The 27941-nt window shown below is 40.8% G+C and overlaps 1 protein-coding gene across 2 annotated transcripts in view; it reads right to left on the bottom strand.

The window, feature by feature from the left end:
• COL24A1 (collagen type XXIV alpha 1 chain) overlaps positions 1-27941 on the bottom strand; it is a 253935-nt gene that overhangs the window by 12824 nt on the left and 213170 nt on the right. For both annotated transcript variants that reach the window (XM_038412721.2, XM_038412722.2), the window contains exons 46-53: positions 27119-27172; positions 25215-25322; positions 19514-19621; positions 18242-18349; positions 18097-18150; positions 16639-16701; positions 15419-15472; positions 13710-13745 (exon numbers count right to left, since the gene is read on the bottom strand). In XM_038412721.2, coding sequence (XP_038268649.1) covers positions 13710-13745; positions 15419-15472; positions 16639-16701; positions 18097-18150; positions 18242-18349; positions 19514-19621; positions 25215-25322; positions 27119-27172 — 585 coding nt within the window. The remainder of the gene's footprint in view (positions 1-13709; positions 13746-15418; positions 15473-16638; positions 16702-18096; positions 18151-18241; positions 18350-19513; positions 19622-25214; positions 25323-27118; positions 27173-27941) is intronic.

Here is a 27941-nt window from a genome sequence, read left to right as displayed (position 1 = left end):
GTGCATTTTTAAAAACTAAGTGTTGTTCTTATGAAAGGTGCCAGACTGACAGTGCGGGATATAAATACAACCCTCTGTTTTTCTGATCACACTTGATATTAAGAGTACATTTATAAATAGTGTGCAGAGGGTTAATAAATATTTAATAGATCTTATAAGCATGTCACACATGAGTAGTGTGTGTTATGGATAGCTATAAGCACATTAGCACAAAGTGTTATAAATGGTTATAAAGAGTTTCTTGGCTTACTGGACTCTAATAGTTGATCAACCATTTACTAAATGATATATTAATAAATTATTAGCCCTTAATAAACTATTTATAAAAGTACACTTAATACAAAGTATGACATTTGATTCAGGACATGGAACACTTACATCATGGGCCCTGACACTGCAAACTTCTCTCATTCTAGTGCAAGCAACATGTCACCACCATTGCTGACCATAGAGGAACTTCATTTAAGGGTGGAATTAGGCAGCAGGAAGGGAGGAGGAACCAATTACAGTTGGCAGGGGCCTTGCAGGGCATAATGTGTACAACACACACAAAAGGTTAACCCAAGTAGAAAAGGAAAGAGAAAAGTCTACACCTCGGGTGTAGACCTCATAAAAATCACATCCCTAATCAACATTGTTATACCAGCAAAAGTTTCTAGTGTAGACCTGGCCAAAACCCTCATCCTAGTAGTAAACCATTTCATCTGTTCCTTTCAGTTCTCTAACCAATACACAACAAGTAGTATGTCATCCAAGAGACTTCAAAAGAAACATGTGCATAAGCATCACTGTGCAGAACAACTGTGAGCATCATCCTCCATCTCAAACTGCCAACTAAGTCAATGGGAGTTTGGGGTGTTTAGAGCATGCAGGGTTGTGTCCCATGCTAGTCCACACACATTTAAATGGAAGGATGCAAGATAAGATCATATAAAAGAGACTCATTTGGGTAACTGAGACTTTTCAGATCTATTGATCTCTAGAAGCACATTGGTCACACTCTTTAGCCCATATGATGTAAAATTCATGGGACAGAACACATGGTAGCTATGTGAGAGCGCATTTGATTTTCAATGGGAGCTGTTACGATCACCTTGATTCAATCTCCATAGCTCAAATCTGTATTTTGTGAGTGCTGCTGTTCTATAAACAGCTGTATAGTAATTATGGAGGGGAATTAAAACTGAGGACATTTCTTTATGTTTAAGTTTAGCCTTTGCTGATTTTTAATGTGAAGGCATTAAGGGTTGAATCAGTTTGGATATTTAATTTTGTCAGCTTTTCAACCATCATCTACTATCACTGGATCCTACTTACCTGGTTTCACCCAGTGTATGCATATTCAAGACTATAAGCCACTACCTCCATCCCGCAGACCAACATCTACTATTGTTTTACAGAGGCACCATTGATTAGTGGTTAATGTAGGGGAACAGTAATATAACCTAAAATTCTGATTCCTAACTATGCCACTAACTCTGTGTGATTTTGGAAAGTCACATAACCTCACTCTGCCTCACTTAATCCATCTACAACAAATAATACTTACTGACTTTTAAAAGTGCTTTGAGCTCTTATGCTTAAATAGGCACAAAATATTATTGTTATTATAATATTGATGAGAAATGATGTTAGCAAAATCTTCCTATGACTACTTTGGGTCAGATTCTCAGCTGGTGTAAGTCAAGTGAGTTCAACAGTGCTATGCCAGTTTATGTCAGCTGAAAATTTTGCATTTAATTACCCAGATCAGTAGCACATTTGTTGTCAATATGTCTCAAGGATCCTTCAAACCAATGCATGTATATTGTGGTATTCTTTGATCATGCTTAGCAAAGTGCATTTGATATCGTTATTGGTAGAAAAAGAAAGGGAAAGGGTGAAAAGAAACAAAAAGAATGATTTCCACAGTGTAAGGAGATATTTCTGTATCTTGGTTCAGGACTGGGTTACACAATGGCCAAGTTACATCAAGATGTGAAGGCTTCAATGATCTATACTGCTCCTATGTAAACACTTATTTCTGGTGAATAGATGTCTTTGTTCTGTGTACAGTGATTCAGAACTTTCACTGGATTTCTCTTATAGCTGAACGAGTTTATATTTTTGGTGTATGCACCACAACTGTATGTCTGTGGAACTATATTAAGACACTTGAGATTTATAGAGAGGGATTTTATTGACAGTTGTATTGTTCTAATGAATTTAAACTGTTCTATAAATAGGTGATGTGACTCAGACTGCCTTGATCCACTATCTCCTGACCTTGCTAATCAAATCCCATATGAAAAGGTAAATTGGCAGCCAACTGCTACCTGGGGAAAACCCCCATGGGCATATTACATTTCTTAAATGCTTTAAAACTTCAAGGATCTACATCCATTACTTTTACAAGTCTTTTAAACATAACAAAATTTCAAATAGTATGTTGGAAATTCTGTAGAAACATTATAAATGCACCTTTCTGCCACAGAGCTGCAGTAGAAGGTTAAATTGCACATTTTATGAATTAAGTTAATTGCAGAATATTCCCCTGGAATGTATAGGATTAGCTTTATGAATCTACTTAAATGTTAATGTGATCAAAGGATAAGTAAACGAGTGATAAAAGTATAACTCCAGTTCCTTAATACCAAAAAAAAGAATAAAATGAATTATTTTTAGTGTGCTCTTTAATCCTTTCAAGCCCTTAATTTGACAGCTAGCACAAAAGGTCAAAGGCCCAAACTCCATTCTTTTCTCTTTGATACTTCAAAATTCCTACAAACATTTATGCATGTGTTTAACTTTAAGCCTAAGCAATCAGGGACTTCAACAGCGCTACTTACATGTTTACAGTTAAGCATATACATAAGTGTTCGCAGGATCAGGACCGTAAACACAGTGGCCTGATTTTCAGAGGTGCTGAGCACTCATAACTCCTGTTTGATTTAAAGAGAGTCATGGGTGCTCAGCCTCTATGAAAATCAGGACACATGGTTTTGATCATTGTCTTACACAACGCATCCGATGAAGTGAGCTGTAGCTCACGAAAGCTTATGCTCTAATAAATTTGTTAGTCTCTAAGGTGCCACAAGTACTCCTTTTCTTTTTGCGAATACAGACTAACACGGCTGCTACTCTGAAACCTTTATACCAGTGTAACAATGATGACTGGAGTGGAATTCTTCCTGAGTTACACTAGTGTAAGTGAGAAGAATCACCCTTTACATGTTTTTATATCCCAATATGATGACAGGAAGGGCTAAAAATGTGATCCTTGGATGCATAAATGGGAATCTCAAGTAGGAGTAGAGAGGTTATATTACCTCTGTGTTTGGCCTGATGAGATGGCTGCTGTGTCCAGTTCTGGTGCCAACAATTCAGGAAAGATGTTCATGCCTTGATAGACTCAAGGAGTTTAATCTATTTAGCTTAACAAATAGAAGGTCATGGAGTGACTTGATTACAGTCTATTAGTACCAACATGGAGAAAAATATTTACTAATGGGCTCTTCAGTCGAGCAGACAAAGGTATATGTAACAAGATCCAATGGCTGGCAGTTGAAGCTAGACAAATTCAGACTGGAAATAAATTATAAATTTTTAACAGTGAGGAGAAAGTAAATAAGGAAGTGTTATTTACTCCTTCTCATGACTCAAGAACTAGGAGTCACCAAATGAAATAGGCAGCAGGTTTAAAACAAACAAAAGGAAGTATTTCTTCACACAATGTACAGTCAACCTGTGGAACGCTTTGCCAGAGGATGTTGTGAAGGCCAAGACTTATAACAGGGTTCAAAAAGAACTAGATACATTCATGGAGGATAGGTCCATCAATGACTATTAGCCAGGATGGGCAGAGATGGTGTCCCTAGCCTCTGTTTGCCAGAAGCTGGGAATGCGCAACGGGATGGATCACCTATTCTGTTCATTCCCTCTGGGGCACATGGCATTGGCTACTGTCAGAAGACAAAAAGAAAAGGAGTACTTGTGGCACCTTAGAGACTAACAAATTTATTTGTGCATAAGCTTTCGTGAGCTACAGCTCCACCAAATGCATCTGATGAAGTGAGCTGTAGCTCACGAAAGCTTATGCTCAAATAAATTTGTTAGTCTCTAAGATGCCACAAGTACTCCTTTTCTTTTTGCGAATACAGACTAACACGGCTGCTACTCTGAAACCTGTCAGAAGACAGGATATTGGGCTAGATGGACCTTTGGTCTGACCCAGTATGGCCATTCTTATGTTCTTATGTTAATTAACCATTGGAACAATTAACAAGGGTTGTGATGGATTCTCCATCACTGACAATTTTAAAATCAAGGTTGAATGTTTTTTAAAAAGACAAGTTCTAGTTCAAAAAGAATTATTTTGGGAAAGTTCTATGGTCTGTGTTATCCAGGAGGTCAGACTAGATGATCACAACAGTCCCTTTTCTGGCCTCGGAATCTATGACTTTATGACAGGCATACATCATCAGCTGAAGAAAATAATGAAGAATATTCAGTATCTTCTCATTCAGCACAGGCAGTGCTGCTTGACTGAAATTAGGAATATTTCGAGGGGTGTTTTTGACCTTTAAGCAAATGTTTGGTGGGAAAATGAAACTCAGTTGTGAATGTTTGCAAGGGATAAGAATCCCTTCATTTGAAAAGAAAATGTCTGCTGCAAATAGAAGAGTAGGGTTCAGTCCAGCAAAGTGTATCTGCAACTTCAAGCCAGGGTCCCTATTTAGATACAAGTTGGCCTGCTGTTGAAGGCTAAAAAGCAAAAAATTATGAGCCAAATCCTCAGCTGCTGTAGATGGATATAGTTCTATTGAAGCTGATGGAGCTTCACCGGCTTACGTTAGCTGAAGACCTGGCCCAGCATATGAAACCAGTTTCTGAGGTAGCTGGGGAAAGGAGAGAAGAGTTAGGGCAGGTTATGAATTTGCACTCTATATGATTTTATAAAAATATGCTAATGAGTGTGAATATAATGCAACTGGAATATGCTTCATGCAAAAGGTCTCTTGTAAGGTATCATTACAAATCTTATAATCGACTGAACGTGGTCATTCTATTTGTATAAATGTATCACTCTTGTATCTGAAACTAGAAATATGAAATATAACTCTGAGGTCCTATTGTAGTTATGCAAAGTGTGAGCCATTAATGGTGGTTTGGAATCTTAATGGCTCCCATTAACCAGGACAATTGACTGTAGATGGATCTGTTTTACTTTAAGTCTTCCTGTATACCTGTGGGCTGGCAAGTGGGTAATGAAGTCTTGCATTGACACGTGATCATGTCATCTGAACTGGAATCCATCTTTAACCTGGTACTTTTCCATTGAGAAGGAGGGGTGGGAACCCAGAGGGACAAAGGATTTCCGCCTCATGCAAAAGATAAATAAGTGGGTGGAACAGAACAAAGGAGGGGGCAATCATGAGAAATCCCCTAGCTACCACCTGAGCTGGAACAAGGGCTGTACCAGGGGAAAGGACTGTGCCCATACTAGGAAGACGTCCAGTCTGTGATAGAAGCTTATTGAAACATCTGAGGTGAGGTTTTATCTGTATTCAGTTTTTTTGGGCCACGTCTACACTACCCACTGGATCGGCGGGTAGTGATCGAGCTATCGGGGATTGATTTGTCACATCTAGTGTAGACGCGATAAATAGATCCCCGATCACTCTGCTGTCAATTCCGGAACTCCACCTCGGCAAGAGGCAGAAGCGGAGTCGATGGGGGAGCGGCAGCCATTGATCCCACGCTGTGAGGATGCGAAGAGATTCTAAGTTGATCTAAGATACATCGACTTCAGCTATGCTATTCTCGTAGCTGAAGTTGCGTATCTTAGATCGATCACCCCCACTAGTGTAGACCAGACCTTACTATATTAGACATAGACTTGCATGTTTATTTTATTTTGCTTTGTTCTGTCTGTTACTACTTGGAACCACTTAAATCCTACTTTCTGTATTTAATAAAATCAATTTTTACTTATTAATTAACCCAGAGTATGTATTAATATCGGTGGGGGGGGGGCAAACAGCTGTGCATATCTCTCTATCAGTTTTATAGAGAGCAAATAATTTATGAGTTTACCCTGTATACGCTTTATACAAGGTAAAATGGATTTATTTGAGGTTTGGACCTCACTGGGAGTTGAGCATCTGAGTAACACTTCTTAAGCTGCTTTCGGTTAAGTCTGCAGCTTTGGGGCACATGGTTCAGACCCTGGGTCTGTGTTGGAGCAAACTGGTGTGTCTGGCTCAACAAGACAGGGTGCTGGAGTCCCAAGGTGGCAGGGAAAGCAGGGACAGAAGTAGTTTTGGCACATCAATTGGCAACCCCAAGGGGGGTTCTGTGATCCATCCCATCACACAGGTCTACACTTACAACACTGCAGCTGTGTCACTCCAGTGCTTCAGCGAAGACACTACCGATACTGACAGGAGGACTCCCTGAGAGGCAGTAGCTATGTTGATGTGTGAAGACCTCCCATGGACATAGCACTGTCTACTCCAGGAGTTAGGAGGGTTTGTCGACTCACTGCAGTGAATAGGTCTAAGTACGTTGACTTCAGCTACGTTATTCACCTAGCTGAAGCTGCGTAACTTAGATTGATCCCCCCTCTAGTGGAGACCAGGCCTGAGTGAAATAGTTATACTGACATAAAATTTCTGGTGTAGACCAAGCCTGAAGTTTTGTTGCTTTATCCTCAATATTCCCTTTGGTAGATCTATTTTCCTGACATGCTCTTCTTACCCACATTAACCATGGTTAAATCTCATGAATGAAACCTTCAGGATGAAATTCACTCAATGCAGAGGATTCAAAAGCTCCTTAATGTGGGGCTTCAAATGCATGGGAGCCCTTGTGCAGGCCTCTGCCCTGGAGTGAACTTCATCCTGTAGGGACAATGTTATTTATATTAGATCACAAACAATCTGTCTGCAGCCCTAAAAGTAAATTTAGCTGGCATTTTATTGATGTATAGCTAATTCAGAAGTGTAAATTAGAGAAAATATTGTACTGTAGAAAAGTACCATGCTGAGTTACACAAGGATGGTAATAACTTCAGTGACCTATGCTTAAACTACAGACTGGCTGCACAAAGTAGAATACATGGTTATTTTAATTGGAAGGAGCCACTGATATAACTCAATGACTTATGACTGTTGAAAAAATGTGTGTCTGCTTCTTATTTTAGGGTGGGATTTTCAAGAGTACTTAGCACTTGCTTAGCTTCAGTAGCCCCAGAATTAGGCCAATACTGAGCACTTTGGAAAATCCCACCCTAACGAAATACGGGACCAGATCCAGACTGTACTGCTGTGTAACTGGGAACAGGTGAAGGGTGGAGGAAAATTGCCATACTTGGGAATAGGGAATGTGACTGGGAGAAAGCAGTCATGGCCAGGGTTCCACTGTGTTTTTGCAACTTCCAGTTAGTGAGTACATTGGGCTCTTAGAGGCCATAAGAGCCAGTATAGTTTAGAGCAGCCTTAAGCTGCTCTAACATATGTTAGCAAGAGGATCATGTAGATAGAACTGGCTCTAGCTTTGGGAAGGTGCAAATGTCTCCTTTACAGGTGAACTCTACCCCAGTTGTGCTCATTGCTTAGTAGGTGTGCTTAGTAGGCTGATGAGGAAAGTGTGGGCCCTTACTGAATGGGGGAGGCAACCTAGTGACAGAGGATGTGGAAAAAGCTAATGTACTCAATGCTTTTTTTACCTCTGTCTTCATGAACAAGGTCAGCTTCCAGACTATTGCACTGGGCAGCACAGTATGGGGAGGAGGTGACCAGTCCTTGGGAGAAAGAAGTGGTTCAGGACTTTAGAAAAAGTCTATTTAGACTATTTAGAAAAGCCGGACGAGCACAAATCCATGGGGCCGGATACACTGCATCCGAGGGTGCTAAAGGAGTTGGCGGATGTGACTTCAGAGCCATTGGCCATTATCTTTGAAAACTCAAAGATGGCAATTGGGGGAGGTCCCGGATGAAGGGAAAAAGGCTAATGTAGTGCACATCTTTAAAAAAAGGGAAGGAGGAGGATCCAGGGAACTACAAGCCAGTCAGCCTCACCTCAGTCCCTGGACAAATCATGGAGCAGGTCCTCAAGGAATCAATTTTAAAGCACTTAGAAGAGAGGAAAGTGATCAGGAACAGTCAGCATGGATTCACCAAGGGCAAGTCATGCCTGACTAACCTAATTGCCTTCTATGACGAGATAACTGGCTCTGTGGAGGAGGGGAAAGCAGTGGATGTGTTATTCCTTGACTTTAGCAAAGCTTTTGATAGGATTTCCCACAGTATTCTTGCCAGCAAGTTAAAGAAGTGTGGGCTGGATGAATGGACTATAAGGTGGATAGAAAGATGGCTAGATCGTCGGGCTCAGTGAGTAGTGATCAATGGCTCCATGTCTCGTTGGCAGCTGGTATCAAGCAGAATGCCCCAAGGGTCGGTCCTGGGGCTGGTTTTGTTCAATATCTTCATTAATGATCTGGAGGATGGTGTGGATTGCACACTCAGCAAGTTTGCAGATGACACTGAACTGGGAGGAGAGGCAGATACGCTGGAGGGTAGGGATAGTATACAGAGGGACCTAGACAAATTAGAGGATTGGGCCAAAAGAAATCTGATGAGGTTCAACAAGGACAAGTGCAGAGTCCTGCATTTAGGACGAAAGAATCCCAGGCACCGCTATAGACTAGGGACCGAATGGCTAGGCAGCAGTTCTGCAGAAAAGGGTTATGATGAATGAGAAGCTGGATATGAGTCAATAGTGTGCCCTTGTTGCCAAGAAGGCTAACGGCATTTTAGGCTGTATAAGTAGGAGCATTGCCAGCAGATCGAGGGACATAATCATTCCCCTCTATTCGGCATTGGTGAGGCCTCATCTGGAGTACTGTGTCCAGTTTTGGGCCCCACACTACAAGAAGGATGTGGAAAAATTGGAAAGAGTCAAGCGGAGGGCAACAAAAATGATTAGGGGCCTGGAGCACATGACCTATGAGGAGAGGCTGAGGGGACTGGGATTATTTAGTCTGCAGAAGAGAAGAATGAGGCGGGATTTGATAGCTGCTTTCAACTACCTGAAAGGGGGTTCCAAAGAGGAAGGATCTAGACTGTTCTCAGTGGTACCAGATGACAGAACAAGAAGCAATGGTCTCAAGTTGCAGTTGGGGAGGTTTAGGTTGGATATTAGGAAAAACTTTTTCACTAGGAGGGTGGTGAAGGACTGGACTGGGTTACCTAGGGAGGTGGTGGAATCTCCTTCCTTTTAACGTCAGGCTTGACAAAACTCTGGCTGGGATGATTTAGTTGGGGATTGGTCCTGCTTTGAGCAGGGGGTTGGACTAGATGACCTCCTGAGGTCCCTTCCAACCTTGATATTCTATGATTGTGCTCACAAAATTGTAGACGGTATTAGTTCCAGTAGTGAATATTAGAGAGCAATTCCATAAAAGGTGATATAATATGCTAATTTATTGTTACTGTGAATAACTATCAATGCCAAGTAGGTGAGACACCTTTGTTCATACTGCCTCTTACACATGAAACCCCCTCCTCATGTCTGCCAACACCCTCTCCTCATTTAAATCCCTACTGCAAATTCAATTCTTCTGCAATGCTTGCAACAAGGGAGCCATTAACACCACCTGAAATATTTTTTATAAAAGGAAAACAAAACAAAATGTATAGAACCACCAAGATGTGCATATATACAACCTGAAGATTCAAGTGACTGTATTGCTATCGCCTTCACCCTACATCTCCCCATTCCCTCCCTGCTGTTTCTAACCACCACTCATTATATCACATCTAACATTTACACTAGCAGCTCCTTGAGATGTGGACAGTCTTTTATTAAGAGCTATATTTTCTGGGTACTATAAAATGTTGAGAGCCATCCATTTTATCCAGTTCAAACTAGGAAAGGCACAGGATGCTACTGTGAGTTTGTAATGCTTTACATTTATTTAAACCTCAGAGAACTTAAAAAAAATCCACTGTCAACCACGTAAATTATGAGGGAGGGCAGGGGTGAAATTATATGAAGTTCCATTCAGGTTACTTCTGTCTGTTAAAAAACTAATGGGCCTAATTCTCCTCTGCTTTTCCTCTTGTGGAGCCATTTCTATCTGTGCAAAGTGAATGGACAGTAGGTATTAGAAACATTTTGATCAGCATGAGTGAAAAATTAAGATTTGGTAGCATTTTATATCAGTGAGCCATTAGAAAATCAGGTCCATTCATTGTCCCCAAAGAATGTCTCTGTGAGTCTTAGCCAATGTTGGGTCAAGAGAAATAGAAATGACTTCTGTCATTATTTTGGAATTCCAAGAATCGACTGAGGGGTATCTGGATCTGGGAGAAATCATACCCACAACTTCTGGAATTAATGACAACTTGTTCGTGTCCCTCAGGTTAATCTCACACTTGCCTTTAAACTAATATCACTGCACACAAGACTGCTGAATTGGAATTAATTTGCAAACTGGATACAATTAACTTAGGCTTGAATAGAGACTGGGAATGGATGAGTCATTACACAAAGTAAAACTATTTCCCCATGTTATTTCTCCCCCCCCCCCCCACTGTTCCTCTGATATTCTTGTTAACTGCTGGAATTAGCCTACCTGCTTGTCACCATGAAAGGTTTTCCTCCTTTCCCCCCCCCCCCCGCTGTTGGTGATGGCTTATCTTAAGTGATCACTCTCCTTACAGTGTGTATGATAAACCCATTGTTTCATGTTCTCTGTGTGTGTGTATATAAATCTCTCCTCTGTTTTTTCCACCAAATGCATCCGATGAAGTGAGCTGTAGCTCACGAAAGCTTATGCTCTAATAAATCTGTTAGTCTCTAAGGTGCCACAAGTACTCCTTTTCTTTCTTCTGAAAAGAGAGTCTCATGAGATGAGTACATTAAAAAAGGAATTGAGTGTTAAATGTGAGTACAGGTAATAGAAACAAACCAGTGTTTCTTGATGAATAAGCATTTGCATTGGTTTCAAAATGGAAGGGCACTTTTAGCTCCACACTGCCTAGAGAGACAGCATCTGTGGGGGCAGGTCCTAAACTGAAGGAATGGAAATGAGAGTTAAATATCTAGGGAATAATCTTAAAAGAGCACTGTGGCATTTGTTCTGTCCCTCAGCTAGGAATTGTTTCAAGAGCATTAAAATAAAAAAGGACGGTTTCAGAAAATGAACATCAACACATTCGGAGTTAGCTAAGCACACAGCCCACATTCCTTCAGCAATGTTCCAAATTGCTTTAAAATATCTATTTCTGTAGTGTTTAGGTCAGAATTGGGGTCCCATTGTGCTAGGTCACTGCAAACACACAAGTAGACACCAAAAGAACTTATGATCTAATTTAAGACAAGACACAACAAGCAAGTGTGGCAAACAATAGGAGGGAAGAGGAGAGGGAAAACGAGAGTAAAAGGAATAAGGTTACATAGGTTAGTTACTAGAAAACATTGGCATTCCAAATCATTATAACAATTTATATATATTATACTATACACACACACACATATATATCTATTGCAGCAATGGACAACAGCCCTCTACATGGTCATTGTTAGTCGGCAATTTCTTGTATGCCCAATGCAATGCAGTGCATCTTAGTTAGATATTTTGGACGTTCATAACATTAAGAAAGCTAAAATAATAATAAGATGATGATGATGATGATGATGAAGAAAAAGGAGGAGGAGAAGAATAAGATGAAAGTGACTTAATCATGTATCAGAGTAGCAGCCGTGTTAGTCTGTATTCGCAAAAAGAAAAGGAGTACTTGTGGCACCTTAGAGACTAATAAATTTATTTGAGCATAAGCTTTCGTGAGCTATAGATCCAATGAAGTGAGCTGTAGCTCACGAAAGCTTACGCTCAAATAAATTTGTTAATCTCTAAGGTGCCACAAGTATTCCTTTTCTTTTTTTAATCATGTATATACCACTTCAACAGTGTCTGCTGCTACTATAGCAGTCCATATATGTTCAGTTGCTGGCCTGCATGCTCTCAACCTCTGCTTTTGCATATACTCACACAGCCTGTGAATTCCTGTCTCTCTGTGTAAGATTACATAGAGGGATAGGATTCACAAGTAGTGCTGTGGCACAGGGATTAGAGTATCAGCTACTAGAGCAGGGATGGGCAAACATTTTGGCCTGAGGGCCACATCAGGGTATGGAAATTGTATGGCAGGCCATGAATGTAAATTAAATGGGGGATTGGGGTGCAGAAGGGGGTGAGGGCTCCGGCTAGGGCTGTGGAGTCTCAGGGGGGCAGAAGTGAGGGGTTTGGGGTGCAGGAAGTGGCTGTGGGCAAAGCAGAGGGGTTCAGAGTATGGGAGGGGGCTCTAGGCTTAGGCAGGGGGTTGAGGTGTGGTGGGGGTATGGGCTCTGAACTGGAGGTGCAGTTCCAGGGTGGGGCCAGAAATGAGGGGTTCAGAGTAGGTGCAGGAGGGGGCTCCAGAGTGAGGCTGAGAGTTGGGGTGCGGGAGCTCCAGGCTGGGACCGAGGGTTGGGAGGGTAGGAGGGAAATCAGGGCTGGGGCAGGGGGTTGGGGTGTGGGAGGAGGTCAGGGGTGCAGGCTTTGGGCGGTGCTTACCTCACGCAGCTGCCAGAAGCGGCAGCATGTCCCTCCCTCTGGCTCCTATGTGGATGTGTGGCCAGGTGGCTCTGCAAGCTGCCCTGTTGGCACACGCTGCACCTGCAGCTCCCATTGGCCATGGTTCCGGCCAATGGGAGCTGCAGAGTTGGCAGTTGGGGCGGGGGCAGCATGCGGAGCCCCCTGGCTGCCCCTACATGTAGGAGCCGGAGAAGGGACATGCCAGCTGCTTCCCAGGAGCTGTGCAGAGCCGCGGCATGCATGGAGCAGGACAAGCCTCCAATCCCACTCCCTGGCTGGAGTGCAGGAGCGGGGCAAGCCCCCAACCTCACTCCCAGGCGGGAGCTTGAGGGCCAGATGCAGCCCATGGGCCGTAGTTTACCCACCCCTTGTACTAGAGTGACAAGAGGGCTTGTAGGCTAAATTCCTAACTGGGATACATTTTAAATATACAATTATTTTATGATCAGAGTCAACAAGGTCTGTGTCCGTGGGCAGCATATTCATGCAAGTGGGAGGGGAGTACATATGTCAGCTATTATACTAATGGAAAGGCATCGCAGCCAGCCACTGAGCAGTTGGGAGTAGAGCTGGTCACGAATTTGCTAATAAAACATTTTTCCATCAAAAAATGCCAATTCATTGAAACTGAAACTTTTTGAGGGACAGTGGCAGTGACTTTCCAATTTTAAACCATTGAAAAAATGGTTTGAAATCATCAGAACATCCTGTTTCAACATTTTTTAAATGAAAAGTACTGATTTTTTGTTTTGAAATTTAAGTTAATTTATAACAAGAAAAATGTTTTAAAAGGTAAAAATCAAAACAAAGTGTTTCAAAATTATTGAAATGAAACGTTTCAATTGGCCTGAACTGAATGTTGTTTTGGATTGTTGGTTCACAAAAAATTTAGAGATTTTGTCATTTCATCCCAATTCGGGATGTGAAAATGTTTTAAAATCTCAAAATTTTTCCCAGGACTGGAATACAGTTTCCTGCCCAACTCTAGTTGGGAATACTGTGGGAGCACCAGGCAGTGCTGCTGTCACAGTACTCTGATGGCAAGACACAGCCAAAAAATAAATATACAAACGATGTTTAGACTTACAATTTCACCCCTTGAGCCTTTTTCGCCCCTGGATCCCTGAAAGAAATAGAGACTGTTAATCTAGTGCACTTTGTAATATTTTAGGACCTGAACCTGCAAAGACATATACACGTGAGTTACTCACATCAGCAGTCCTTTTAATATTAATTGCTTCATGTGTACAAATGTTGCAGGACTGGGGCCACAGTTTGTACTATAGATACATAGATTACAGATTAAACAAGGAGTTACATCAGCATGATCTGTGATCTCTGTATTTTGTTTTTTATCTTTTCAGTTTGTAATTCCATTTTTTGCTCTTTTTGAAAATGGTTAATATTATTTTTCTTTTAGTCAGTTTTTCCCTGTTTAGCTGTTTGTTTAGCTAAATCTTGCAGCATGTTTAAACCACCATCATTGGAGTTCAGTGCTTAAGCCATCATAATGCTGTGAATTAAACTATATATTATCTGCAAGTGAGAAAATCCATTTAATTCCATGCGACATTGTATGGGTATTTCCACATCTGCTTTTATTTCTGTCATCAACGATATACATGATCATTATTAATTCCCAACTACAGGCAGATTAGCTATCTCTTCTTTGCCTATATTATGTTCTTGGCCAGTTTTGCATTCATACTGTGTCTCCAAAAATGTTAATCTAGCAATTAATCTGATGTGCATAGAATTTTGGATCTTGATGGTTGGATACACACTGATTTATGAAAATGAATCACAGCTAAACCTTTTTATTTATTACAGTGACTGATTGTCTGGCTTGCATGAAGCACATTAACAATCTTCAGACAACTGTGGAGAAAAATTCTAGAGTAAGAGTTGTCATCTTTCCTTTTGTTGGGGAAAAAAAGGAATGCAAATATTGTACTTTGTTGGTGTGGCCTTTTTCTCAACAAGGGCCAAGAATGTTCTAATCCTATTTCCCTTCTCTTTCTTCACTCCAGTTACATACATGTTACAAATACTAAATATTAACTACTGTATATAAACATTATTTTGCTGATCTTTATTCCAACTTCATAAAGATATCAGGTGAGATCCTCACTCCTGCTCCTGCCCCTCTGTGCCACGAGAAAGTGTAAAGGGGCCCTAAAAGCCCCATATCTGGTCAAGAGAGGATTCTCCAGCACAGGAACTGATGAGAGAGCCATAAGGCTGCCTCCTTAAGGTCCCCTTTGCGAGCCCTGACATAGAGTGTGTGCTGGAGATGGCGCTAGGGGCAGGAAGAATTGGATGTGAGTAGGGCCACAGCAGCACAGAGATTATAGGCAGCACTTTGGGCCAGAGGACAACCCAAGCAGGCTGCCTTAATTTACACAGGCCCACAGGCTGTCTGTATTATGATAGGTCCTCTCCAGGACTGGGAGAGTACAAAGACGAATTGAAGCCACTATGGCACCTCTTCCCTGTGGGTTACAAAATCTGTGCTGAGCCAATGAGAGGAGCAGCATGGAATCTCACCCTATGTGTACTGCATTGTCAAAGAAGAAAACTGGTTCACTCCAATGACTCTTGCCATCTTTTAGTTTGCTCTGCTTATATTAAAGTCACATGCAGTAGTGTGTGGATATGGTGTAATACAAAAATAGTCTTGCTAGCTGTTGCTTAAGTTGTAAAAATCTTCTATTAAGACACAATTAAACACTGGATGAAAGAACATCCTAACAAATAATGTGAAATGTAAAGGGAAACCTAAGGACTTAAACTTACAGGTTTGCCTGTTGGGCCTATTATGCCTTCTTGACCAATGGGGCCAGTGTATCCCTGTAAACAAACAAAGGATTTACTAGCTAATCATGATTTCAACATGAAGAAAATCTCAGGGAAAAACACATACTCTCTTTTAAGATTGCTTAGTCTTCAAATAACTGTATTTATATTTAAATAACACCATACTATGCCTCCATGCATAATTATAGACCTAAAACTTTCAACAGCACAGTAATGAAGCAACATAGGATTCCATATGTATTCAAAGTGCCATGTCAATGTTGGCTTTCTGAAGACTATCAACAGGCAATGAACCAGATAATTACTTTAATAATCAGTAAGTATTTGTATGTGTTTGGAGAGCCTTTGTATCGCTATGAAAGTCAGAGCACTAAAACCATGGTAAATGAAGTCTTTTATTTACCCAAAAGCCAAATATTTCTTGTTTTGAGCTACCGTCAGCCACATCCTGAGGTATATTGCTACCCACAAATAATCATATAAGACGACTAGTGAACACTGCTAACAGAGGTATTTTCCTATTTCATTCTGGTAAATGATAAAGCTCCTTTTGGGCAAATAGCTCAGAACCATTGTCTGTCCTGTATACTGATGATCAGGAAGAGAAAACAGCTATAAAAATAAGTCTCTCAAGCTGGTTATCTCAGACACTAGCTAATCAAACTCTCCCAGAAGTGATGTCAGGGCACATATCACAAGAGCTAAGACCCTGTCATTGGCAGTGACGAATAGAGCATTTTACAATGTGATGTGCAGAGCTGCAAACAGGCGATCACCCCAGATTGCGAGATGGATGTATTCCCTCAAATACCGCTGTTGATAAATCCCAGCAGTGCCTCCAGATTTTTGGATGTGTAACAGGAGAGAAAATTACAATGTGAAAAGCTGTCACAGGTCGGACACAAGCAGCTAATTCAGTTTAGTTACCCTTCAGTTAAAAGGAATAATTCCTAAATGTGACATCTGAATTAACTATTCCCGGGGCCAAATTTGCCCTTCAGAGGCAGAGTTTGGCCCTTTCTAGCAGCTGAGAGGTGGACATTTGACTAAATGTTCTGGTTTGCTATGAAGAAAAAGGGAGTTATTTGGCTCATTCAATCTGATTACAGAGCTCTATGTGAAAAGGCTATAGAAAATGAAGATGCACCAACTAAACAGTATTGTGAAAACTATTTTGTAGAATTACATATAATACTTACGATTTGGCCTACAGGACCTTTAGGACCCAGAATTCCAACTAAACCAATGTCCCCATCAGGACCCTAAAAATAAAAATAAAAAGCTTAAATCACCTGAACATTTGACAGATTAAAATCTACCCACTATCAGCCAAAACTACTGTATGTAAGCAATTATTTTTCTCAGAAAAAACAGTATGGAAAGTGGAAGCATGATACTTGCTAAGAGCAATCAAAGTGAAAACATTATACAAACTGACTCCAGGCTTGTCTACACTTACAGTACTGCAGTGGCGGCAGCTTCACTGTTGTAGCACTTAATGAAGATGCTACCTATGCCAATGGGAGAGCTTCTCCCATTGACATAGGTACTCCACCTCCCTGAGAGGCGGTAGCTATGGCAATGGAAGAAGTCCTCCCGCCGACATAGCGCTGCCTACACTGGGGGTTAGGTTGGTATAACTACGTCACTCGGGTATGGTTTTTCTGTAGTTGTAATGTAGTTATATTGACATAAGTTGGTAGTGTAGACCAGGGCTCAGAATATTACTGTTCTGGGTTAAGCTAAAACTCAAGGAAGCTGGGGGATGTAACTGCTGCCCTTTATTTAAGATAGCTGTAAGAAACAGTCAAGGTCCTATATGAAATAGTAGAGGCCTCCACCCCAAACACAGGTCTCTGACACTATGTAGGAGAGGGGCTTCGCTGGGTATTGTAACAGAGGTGTGTGCATGAAAGAAAGAGAAGCAGGAGAAACACCATCAAAATAGACAAAGAGGGTATGTCTACACTGCAATTAAAAGCCTGCGGCTGGCCCGTGCCAGCTAAATCAGGCTCGTGGGGCTCAGGTTAAGGGGATGTTTAATTGTGGTGTAGATGTGAGGCTCTGGCTATAGCCTGGGCTCTAGGGTCCCAGAGCTTATTCTGTAGCCTGAACATCTATACCGCAATTAAACAGCCTCTTAGCCTGAAACTCTTAGCCCGAGACAGCTGGCACAGGCTAGTTACAGGTGTCCAATTGCAGTGTAAACATACCAAGAGAAAGTGCAGAAAGCCAGACACAGCCTGGACAAGCACCGAGAGCGTGGCCCTAAGAAAAGCACAGAGAGAGCGAGAGCTTTTAGGCTGAGTGCTGGCTGAAAAGGGCTTGGAGCTGTGAGCAAGGAAACACTCTCCCATAGTTTGATTCCTCCTGTGTTCAGGGAAAGAGGAATTTGTACATTCTTTGTAAATAAACAGTATTTCCTCACAGATTCCTGACTCCATCATCAGTTTTTCCTCCTAACAGAAACAACCCACAGGGCCCTGAATGTTGGCTAACCACTCAGGTCAAAAAGGGCTAATTCTACTTTTTGACCTCTGCTCGACACATGCAACAGTCCAATAATTCTGGATATATTTAAAACCAATTAAAAATTGTCCCATCTTTCTTTGCAAATGGCTTAAAATGTAATTAAAAAAAAAAAGATGCACACGTACTTTTGGACCTGGGAATCCTTGAAACCCCATCAAACCTTGATCTCCAAGTTCTCCCTGTAATATTAGCAGGCATGTTGGTTATTATTCCATGTTGCTGACTGAATTGTTAGAATATTGTTTTGAATCATCCATGGTAGATACGTACAGTCTTCCCTTTCAATCCAGGATCTCCTGGTGGGCCTTGATCACCTTGTACCCCAGGAAGGCCTCTTCTACCTGGTTTTCCTGGATGACCCTGAAGCCCCTGCTCACCCTGTGGAGAGAAAGATAATGCATCTTACCTTATAATTGCAACAGAACAGCTATAAGATTAACTCCTCAATGAACGTGTGTCAGAAAAGAATTATGTAGCTAAACAGCTTTTATATAGCAACAAGCTTTTTCACTATTTATTTCAAACAATTGTACAGTATTTCACTACTTTCCCTTCAGGGATATTTTCCAGTAATTATTCCTTTCACTAAAAGACAAACATTGCTTGATTGTTGTTTGACTTGGGAACACAAAACATCACCCTGACAACTTTGCCGGTGAGTTGTATCCCTCTCCTCTCCCATTGTCTGTTCCTTGAATGTCAGCTCTTCAGGGCAGGAACAGGTTTTGTCTACACTATGCACCTTTTAGCGACACAGCTGTACCACTACAGCTGTGCTGCTAAAAGGCGTGCAGTGTAGCTGCTGTTTATCAGCAGGAAAGAGTTCTCCTGTTAACAAAAAAACTTCCATCCCAATGAGTGGTGGTAGCTTTGTTGGCACTTGCTTCAGTTTACTTCTAGTCAGTTTCACATTAGTAGATGGATCAAAACATGTTACTGTGGTATCTGGAATTGCCTGGAAAATGGAGCTATCTCATATTGTTTACTCCTTTTGGGATGTTGGGCTCAAGAAGAAAGCATCTGGTCCTGTGAAATATTGAGCACCCGGACTTCCATTGAAGCTCAGAGTTGCCTGCCACCTTCCCAGATTGGGCCCTACGCTTGAAAGTATTGCAATCAAATGTTAATGGACTGCTTCACAGGACAAATCATGCAGGACATACTCCAGCAAAACTCCTATGTCAGTCAAGGGAAGTTTGCCTCAGTAAGACTAAAGGATTTGACTCTAAAACTTGTATTAGTAAGGGGCCAGATAGATGCATTTTGAATGGTTCTTGGTGTTGGAAGTAAAATGCTGGTGGATGGGAACTGGTGCTCCAAAGCCAGATTAATTTGATCTGTTTTTATAAAAGTGAGAAAGAAAAGAAAAATTATACCAGCCCCATCTGCAGTCTTACATTTCAAACGTGCGTTTGATATGAACATTAGAGTTATTAAAAGGCGTTTTGTCCCATGATCTGTCAATTAGAAGATTAAGATGAAGATTAAGGAATGTCAACAATACTGGATCTGACAAGCATAACAAAATATCATGCATAGTACCTTTAGTCCTGGTTCTCCACGGATACCTGGCATGCCTGGCAATCCCTTTGCTCCCCGAGTTCCAGGATACCCTGCCAGCCCTGCTATTCCTGGGCTCCCTTTATTACCCTTAACAAGTCAAGAACAACAGATTACAATCAGAACAGCCATTGGCAGCATTTCCATTTCACACTAAAACAGGCACACATTTTAATGTTCAGTCAATGCTATTTATATATTTGTGTATATATTTATATCACAACTCTGTATATGCGCACACATAGCTAGACAATAGTATACAGCTGTAAAACATATTGAGAGTCCTCTATAAATAAACTTGTTCTTAGTAACTAAAACAACATTTTGTGCTACCATTTCAGACTTGGAGGAGGGGCAACTTTAACTGTGATTCCAGGGGCTGCTTAGGCACCTGAAAACTCTCGGTCTTTTTGAAGATAATAATTCAGAAATTTGCTGACAGGAGCACTGTATTTAATTCCTATAAAAAGAACAAAAATTAAATAAATATTAGACCCACTTAGCTCTAATACTAACATGTTCTGATATCTTATATTAGGTCACTTAAGGGACACTGATTAGGTTTAAAATTTTAATGTATATTCTTACTTTGTTACTAACTCTTGAATACTACAATTGAAACAATTGTAGAAAAATCTAATTACTTTCTATCACTTTTTTGCAGTTTATCACGCTTGAAATAGATCATTTAACTTTTGGAAACATCTTATGAGGGCAAGACCCCATGAGTTTACCGCACTTGGGCTCTAGGGGTGTTAACCCACTACAAATAATAGACTAAAAACAGACTTTAAACAGGAGTGAAACTGACACTTTCAAGTCACTTTCACAGTATTGCCAACACCAAGCATTCAAAAATCATGAATCAGGCTCACCCAAAATCAAGAGATTGGCTTTAAAATAATAAGATTATATAAAAAGAATAGATTTGGTGTTCTTTTTATTTGCCTTCTGCTTTTTGAACCTTTAAGGTGCACTGGGGTCATGCTTTAAAGCTTTCTCCACAGCCACAAGGGCTAGAAACTTCATTTTTTATAAGAATGAAAGCTGAAATCATCACATATCCACTTGACTCCAAGAGCTGGGGCTTTAAGGAAAACAATAATTATCATGAGACTCATGACAAACTCATGAGACTTGGCAACACTGCAAAGGATAGTTACTTTCCAGAAGGCTCTTAAACACAACGCTACAGTGACTGAGTTGCAATTTTCACAGGAAAGTATTTAAAACTAAACACCAAGAAAATTCCACATTTTAAAGATGAGAAAAAAAAATGAGACTTCCAAGATACACCAGGGCCACTGTAGGCAGGAAAGGAAAATAAACAGGCACAGGATCTCTGGGCAGCTCTTCCTCTTGAAAGAAAGTTGGAGGGTCAAATCTTCTAGTCCTTAATCAAGTAACATTTTTATTGCCATAAATGCTTCCACTCACAGATATTAACATGAGCTCAATAACTATATACTTCATACTTAAATATCTGAGCCATCTTATCCAGGGCTACACATCTTCTACACATTGGCTCAGGGATTACGTTTTCTGGCATATTTTGAACACTGCTGAGCACACAGATGGTGCCCAATGAATAATACAAATCATGACAATAATCATTGACATTATGGACTCTGTGGATGCAATTTCTGTTCTTTGTACTGGAATTGGCCAGGATACAGCTCAATATATCTGCCTAAGAATTTGAGGTGTAAACACATTTGATACTCAAAGGACACTTTCTCGTTCCTTCCTTTTCTCGAATGCAGAACAAAAAATGACAAAACAAAATGGTTTTCAGCTAAAATCTAAAATTGCACAGCAGCCATTGCCATACAGCCCAGCCTGGGGCAGAACCTACCACCTATTGTGGATCAAGTAATCTCCTCTCATTCTCTCTTCATCCTTCCTGACCTCTGTGCTGCTTTACATGTTGTCAGCCATGCTTCCTAATCACTTGTGATTCCTTGCTGGAGTCTCAGAGAACTGGCCTTCTTGGTTTTGTTCCCATCTATCAAAGTCCTCTTTTTTTTGCAGCATGCAGCAGAGAGATAGGCTGGTCCAGTGGATAGGAAGCTAGCCCTGAGTAGAGTGACATATTTTCCCCAAAGAGAAAACAGGACACCCCACAGGGCCGGCCAAAGGCCTTCCCAGACACGGCTGGCCCAAGCCCTCCCTGCCTCCCTGGGCCAGCCCAAGGTACTCTTTCTTCCCCCTCATGTGGGGCCAGCCCAAGTGCCCCCTGCCATCCACACGGTGCCAGCCTAGCTTGAGCCATTCTCCTGAGCTCTCCGTCCTGCATGGGGCTGGCATTGCCGCTCACCCCCCTGCCCGTTCCTCCGTGCCCCGCTAGGGATTGCACCCCACTTTTTTGGCAAAATTGTGCATTTGTCCAATTTGATCTTGCCAACTGGTGATCAGTTGCAAAGGTTTTTAGGCACCCAAAGATGCAGCCACACAGCTAGTGGGGTATACAAAGCACCTAGCCTTCTAGGTGCTTTTGAAAATCCCACTAGTTCCTTAAATACCTTTGAAAATCTGGCCATTAGTCTCTCTGTGCCTCAGTGCCCCATCTGTACAATGGGGATACCAGCACTGCTCTACCTCACAGAGGGGCTGTGAGGAGAAATAGGTTAGACATTGTGAGGTGCTCAGATACTATGGTGATGGGGCCACATAAGTAGCACAGGTAGAGTGGGAACTTCTCTATACCACTGCTAGCCCTTCCCTGGGTTTTGGCCCCTTATTTTGACCTATGCACCTCAAATCTCCCTCTTTTCAGAATGTAAACTTGGCTTAGAGGGCTTGGCCGTATTTCTTCTAACTCTCCTCCCCCGCACCAGGGATTCCTGTTTTACAGGTTCATCTAATCACTTCCAGATCCTTAATTTAATTGCCAGCCCTTTCTTATCGTAATCACCCTGCATCTGTCTGTAAACAAAATACTGACTCCCTGTCCCAGGGGCACAAGCTGGGAGGAGCACTTCTCCTCTGCAGAAGTCACATTGCACACTAATGCTGTGCTGTAATTAAGAGCTCTGCCTGGGAGCACACCACCCAGACAAAACTCGGGGTAGGGGGCAGGAGTCCCCTCCTCCCCCCACAAATGGTGCCCCTGATTTTTTGATTATACCTCCCCTCTCTCAATGTTTACTCTGAGAATCATCTCTGCAGGCCTGGATAAAGGCACTGAGAACTGTGAAGTGAATCAACATGAAATCAGTGGGGCTTCCTGCTGGCACTGATGTCTCCAAGTGTGTAGTCAGTTGCAGGACTGCAGATTGAGTCTGGACATTGATGACCAGCAGAATGATCTTCCACATAACTGTATATTTCAAAACCGCTTTACTGACATCCCAGTGGCTGCTTTCACTTCTCCTATTCAAGGGTAGTGTGAATCATACAAAGTTGTTTATATTAGTGATGGAATCATCTATCTGAAACTAAGCCCACACAAATAAAATGGGATCTGGATCTGACCCATAGCTGTTTTTGCCTGATTATAGTTTAAAATGTGCAGGGTCAGGGCCCTGATCAGTGTTAGTAATAGAAAATGACTGCTTGGACTCATCCTTGGATGACACATGTATGATCTTTCCATAGATATGTTGTTTTCTTTTTAATTAGGTCTGAGAATTCAAGAGATCACAAGCGTATAATAAGGAGTACCTCTTGATGAAAACAAGTTGTCAGACTCATTGATTGCAGATGTACTGAAATGGCTGTTCAGCCTTGAAACATTTATGCGTGTAGGAGGCTCTCCACATAATAAAAAGACAGCGCTTTTTTCTCATAGTGTCTTTCAGAGACATTCAAATTCAACATGCTTATTTATAAATGCCAAACGTACTAATACTATTAGCATTATTGTGTACAAAAAGGATTAATATAAAAATAAATTTACCATATCAAGAAACACGAGAACATTTGCTACTAAAATATACTGGTACCCCAGACTGTACAGAAGAGTAACAATTTTTAATGAAAAAAATGCTGCTGAGTGTATGGAGTTAAACCAAAAGAACATGCCTATGCCATGTTTAAAAAAATGAATGGAAAGATGTCCTCCTCATCCATAATTAGTGTTCATTATGATGTCATTTAGAAGCAAACACAGAATATCTTTTTCATATGTAGTTCCATTCATCATTTTTATTAATAGAGCAGGTTTCCAAGAGTGGCTCCCACAGACTTTCTATATGTTACTCTGGTTCCCAGTCTGATGAACTGCTGTGCTTTCATAACAAATGTTCTGCTCTCTCTATTTTATGTGGCTAACTTGTGTTTAAAATATCTCTTAAGTAGAGACATGCCAATGTTATGGTTAACATGCATTATTCAGAAGTACTGAAAGAATGTTGAATTATTACTGAAAAGGCTAAAAAGAATAAGAAAAAGCTATCCGTTATGGTGTTCCCTCTAAATTCAACTGCAAAGAATTACAGTCACTTGAAATAAACTCCACAGTTAATATGATATGAAGACTTTAACAGCTAGCGTAATATGGATCTGCCCCCCATGAACAAGTTATTTAATTTGTTTTTTTGTTTTTTTTTCCACCAAAATGCAAATACACCAGTATTCATAGCAGTTCTTCATTAACTATTATCTTGACTAAATAGTTACACCAACTTTAATCTAATTTATCTTCATAATAAATTATGGGTCAATCCAGCCAATACTTACTACCAGGCACAGTGCTTACTACTGTAAGTAGCCTAATTGATTTCAATGGGGCCTAATTTTCCATGGTGGACAATTAGCAACAGGGTTTTCATCCTTCCTTTTGGAGAAGTGGTGACAAATAAAAGATGTTCAGCGGGGCGGAATGCTGCTTGCCATCTTCTCTATAGGAAAGTAGGATTGGCATTGCCAGTATCTCTCTCTCTCTCCCCGCTCCCCCTCTTCCGGAGTTCCCCAGCAACTCTGAGCTACCTAGGATGCCTCAATCTCTAGTGCAGTTATTAAGGAACTCCCAATACTTTTCTAGTTGCTGTGGGAAAGAATATGGGATGACTATGCCATAACAACAGTGCTGTAAAATGCTGTAAAAAGAACTTTTCCTTAACCCTGCAGCCTCTCTCTGTTTATATGTAAAGCATGTAGGGCAGAGGTAGGTTGTCTTCAGTTTCTTTGATTTGGGAGCTGGAAACCCCTGCCTTGAGGTAGTCAAAGATACCGGGCTGTAGGAGACTATTCACCCAGCAACTCTGATGACAAGAAAAACGGTCCCAGGTTCTCAGTGTGAGCGGGCAGGTCATCAGTTCCCCCACTTGAAGTTAACATAGATAAGGTAGGGTGACCCTGGAACTGGCCAATGAGGAATCACAGCATCAGCCCAGGTCTGTAACTCATTCATTCACAACTGAATTGTGAACCCATCCAAATTTGGGAGGGAGGGGGAGGAGAGGAGTGTCTGTGCTTTTATGTGAATCTTTTGCTCAGCTCTTAGTTATTAGTTATGAAATATACAGAATATTACTTCCTCTGACATCACCTTTTCTGTAACCTTACATCCTAGATAGATTTCCAGAAGCAAAAATTAAAGAAAATACATAACTAATTTCTAATTACATAACTAATAAGATGCCAAAGGAATCTAGAACATGTATTTCTGTTTGTATGCTTTAGCATTTGGAAGTTTCTTGAGGAGAAGGCTATAGAGAAGGGTAATGTATATGTTACTCACAGGAAAGCCAGGCTTCCCAGGTAACCCAGGCTTTCCAGGATTTCCAGGAATGCCCTCTGGTCCAGGATATCCAGAAGCACCTTTCTGCCCTTGTGGGCCTGGTTTTCCCTTGAAACAAATTCAAATAGAATATGAATCTACTTAATCTATTCATATTCATGAGCAGTGTCTAAAGTCATAGAAAAAAGATTTCAAAACAATATTTCCCAGGCCATACTATAATAATCTCAGTGACCTAGATCAACATTTTCAAAAGTGGCCTCTGAGTTTGGATGGACAACCTGAGATTCCTTGGTTCTTATTTTCAGAGGTGCTGAGGACCTGCAGATCCCAGTGACTTCACCTGGAGTTGTGACTGTTTGCACATCAGGTCCAAGGTATCTCAGGTGGGACATCCAACAATCAACGCTTCAGAAGTCAGAAGTCATTTCTGAAAGTATTTAGAGCTATTATATAATTGAGAAATTACATAATTCAAACATGTCTGTATCAAAAACACATGAGAACCTCTCATTAAACAGCACTTACCTTGCTAGCCCTTAGTTAAGCTTTCACTGAATGCTATCATGCCATCTTCATCAAAGCTCCAGTGAATTTCTTTCAACAAGATGATTTACCGTTAAACTGCAATATGCTAGCGGAAGAAGCTTAGAACTCATGTAACTATCTCCAAGTGAATGCATGCACCAGAAATACAAAATATCCTCTCCAACTAGATCACTATGCCTCATCCAAAAATGTGTTTTAAACAGTGATATAAATATGTGAAACATTTATCATCTAACTCTTGGCTTCAATTTTTAGTAGTACAAGAAACTTGCACCTTGTAATGAGCCTGAGATATGCTTTGAAATTCCCCGAAGCCTCCTCTCATCGCTCCTCTCTTCCCTGCTTCTCCTTCCTTTTTCCTGCCTTACCCCATGTTCTCTTTGTTCTGCGCTACTGATACTACATATATATCTGTTCAGTACTCCAGAGGGCATAACTAAACTCCTAGGATTGCTACATAACTTCATTTATCCAATAAAATGCTGTCCATCCACTCTGCACAGAATGTGCAGTTTGTTGACAAGCATCTATCAGGTAGTTGTACTTCTCATTTACCAGAAATGATAGTATGTAAAGCTAGTAAGTTGTTTACACCATATGCTGGTGTAGTGTTATTTATTAGTGGACCCAGAAATAGCCTTGTTGTAATGTATACTGGGTAATGTTTACGGAACATCCACTTGTTCCCTCTTCTACTCACTCCTTGTGGAGGGGGGAAGGATTAGTTCCTTTAAAAAGGAGTAAGTGCTTTTTAATGAAAGTGTATTTAATATCTGGTGTCTGATGGAGTGACAAAGGTGGGGAAAGGTCAGAAGCTCGGTCAGCCATATTTGTCATGGGCACACGGATGGAGAGTTCTGAAGGCAGTAGACATTCGAAGGAGAATTTATGGGAGCCAATCAGTGAGTGTGGGTGGGTGGGTGGAACAAATGCAGCTAACTTCAGGGTGGTCCCTGTTAATGTGATAAGAACTGTATGCTCTGTGTAAACTCTACAGACAAAGAATGTAGTTATAACTTTGCAAATGGGAAGCAGCCTCAGGATATAATTCACTAATTGTACCTCATTCCAATGTGCTGATTAATTGAGAAAGTTCATTTTCAGTATCATTTAATACCATTTTGTTTTTCATCATAGATTATTGGCCTGATTCTCATATACCTTAAGGACAATTACATTTAGACCCTCTTTGAGTCCCATTTAGACTGGCAAAGCAGTATAAAGTGGCCTTAGGGTAAATGAGAATCAGGCCTTAAACTACCACAAGCAATGAATATTTTGATTTTTATATGCATCATCATTTGCATTTATCTGTTTTATAAACAGAACATAGATGGCAGAATCTTGTTACTTACAGGAATTCCAGGTTTCCCAGCTTGACCAGTCATTCCTCTTTTTCCAGTGGGACCCTAGATATTTCAAACAGTTGTGAATTGGTCAAATCAAAGACATAAAAGAAGACTCTAATGAAAATCTTTCATTACCTGGCTTTGGATCAGGCCCTAAAAGCATGACATTTTCAACAATCAAAACAAAGACTTCATAGTGTGGTTGCGCACAACTTCCCCCCTTTTCTTTAATATACTGTACAATTTAAGGTCATTTCAACAGTACCAGAGATAATCAGGATATTCCAGATATTTAGGTAACTCTGCACCATCAGACAATATCACTGTAATAAAGTACATTTTTCAATAGCACTTTCATGTCTTTTTGAAAAGCAAAGCATACAAAATAAGAATATGTATATGCTGATGCCTGTATTGGAAAACAGGATTCTTGTCATAGTGAATATTCCCTTTTATCTGAACTCTAAACACAATACGAATGATGAAATAAACAGTTAATTAAAAAACCCCACTTTTTGGATTGCACAACCAATGTGAAGACATCTGTGGATTTAGCTAACTTACTGATATGGAGAGGGTAATATTTTCAAAAGCACCTAAGTTTCATTGACTTTCAATGAATCTGAAGCACTTTTGAGAAGATCCCAAAGCACACAGAAAACTTTAAAAAGCCATTATAATCACAGTATATACAGGGATCATTCATCCACCTTAGAAATACAGCCTCCTCTAAGTAGACGGCAGTAACACACAGCCATGCTACAGCATAGATTGAGAAGAAAAGACCTTTTAAAGTTTACATCTAAATTATTTTTAACCCAATTTCTAG

Source organism: Dermochelys coriacea, chromosome 8, assembly GCF_009764565.3.
Source record: "Dermochelys coriacea isolate rDerCor1 chromosome 8, rDerCor1.pri.v4, whole genome shotgun sequence".
NCBI lineage: Eukaryota > Metazoa > Chordata > Testudines > Dermochelyidae > Dermochelys > Dermochelys coriacea.
Note: the sequence above shows the minus strand (reverse complement) of the source record. Positions and strands in the feature narration are given on the sequence as shown.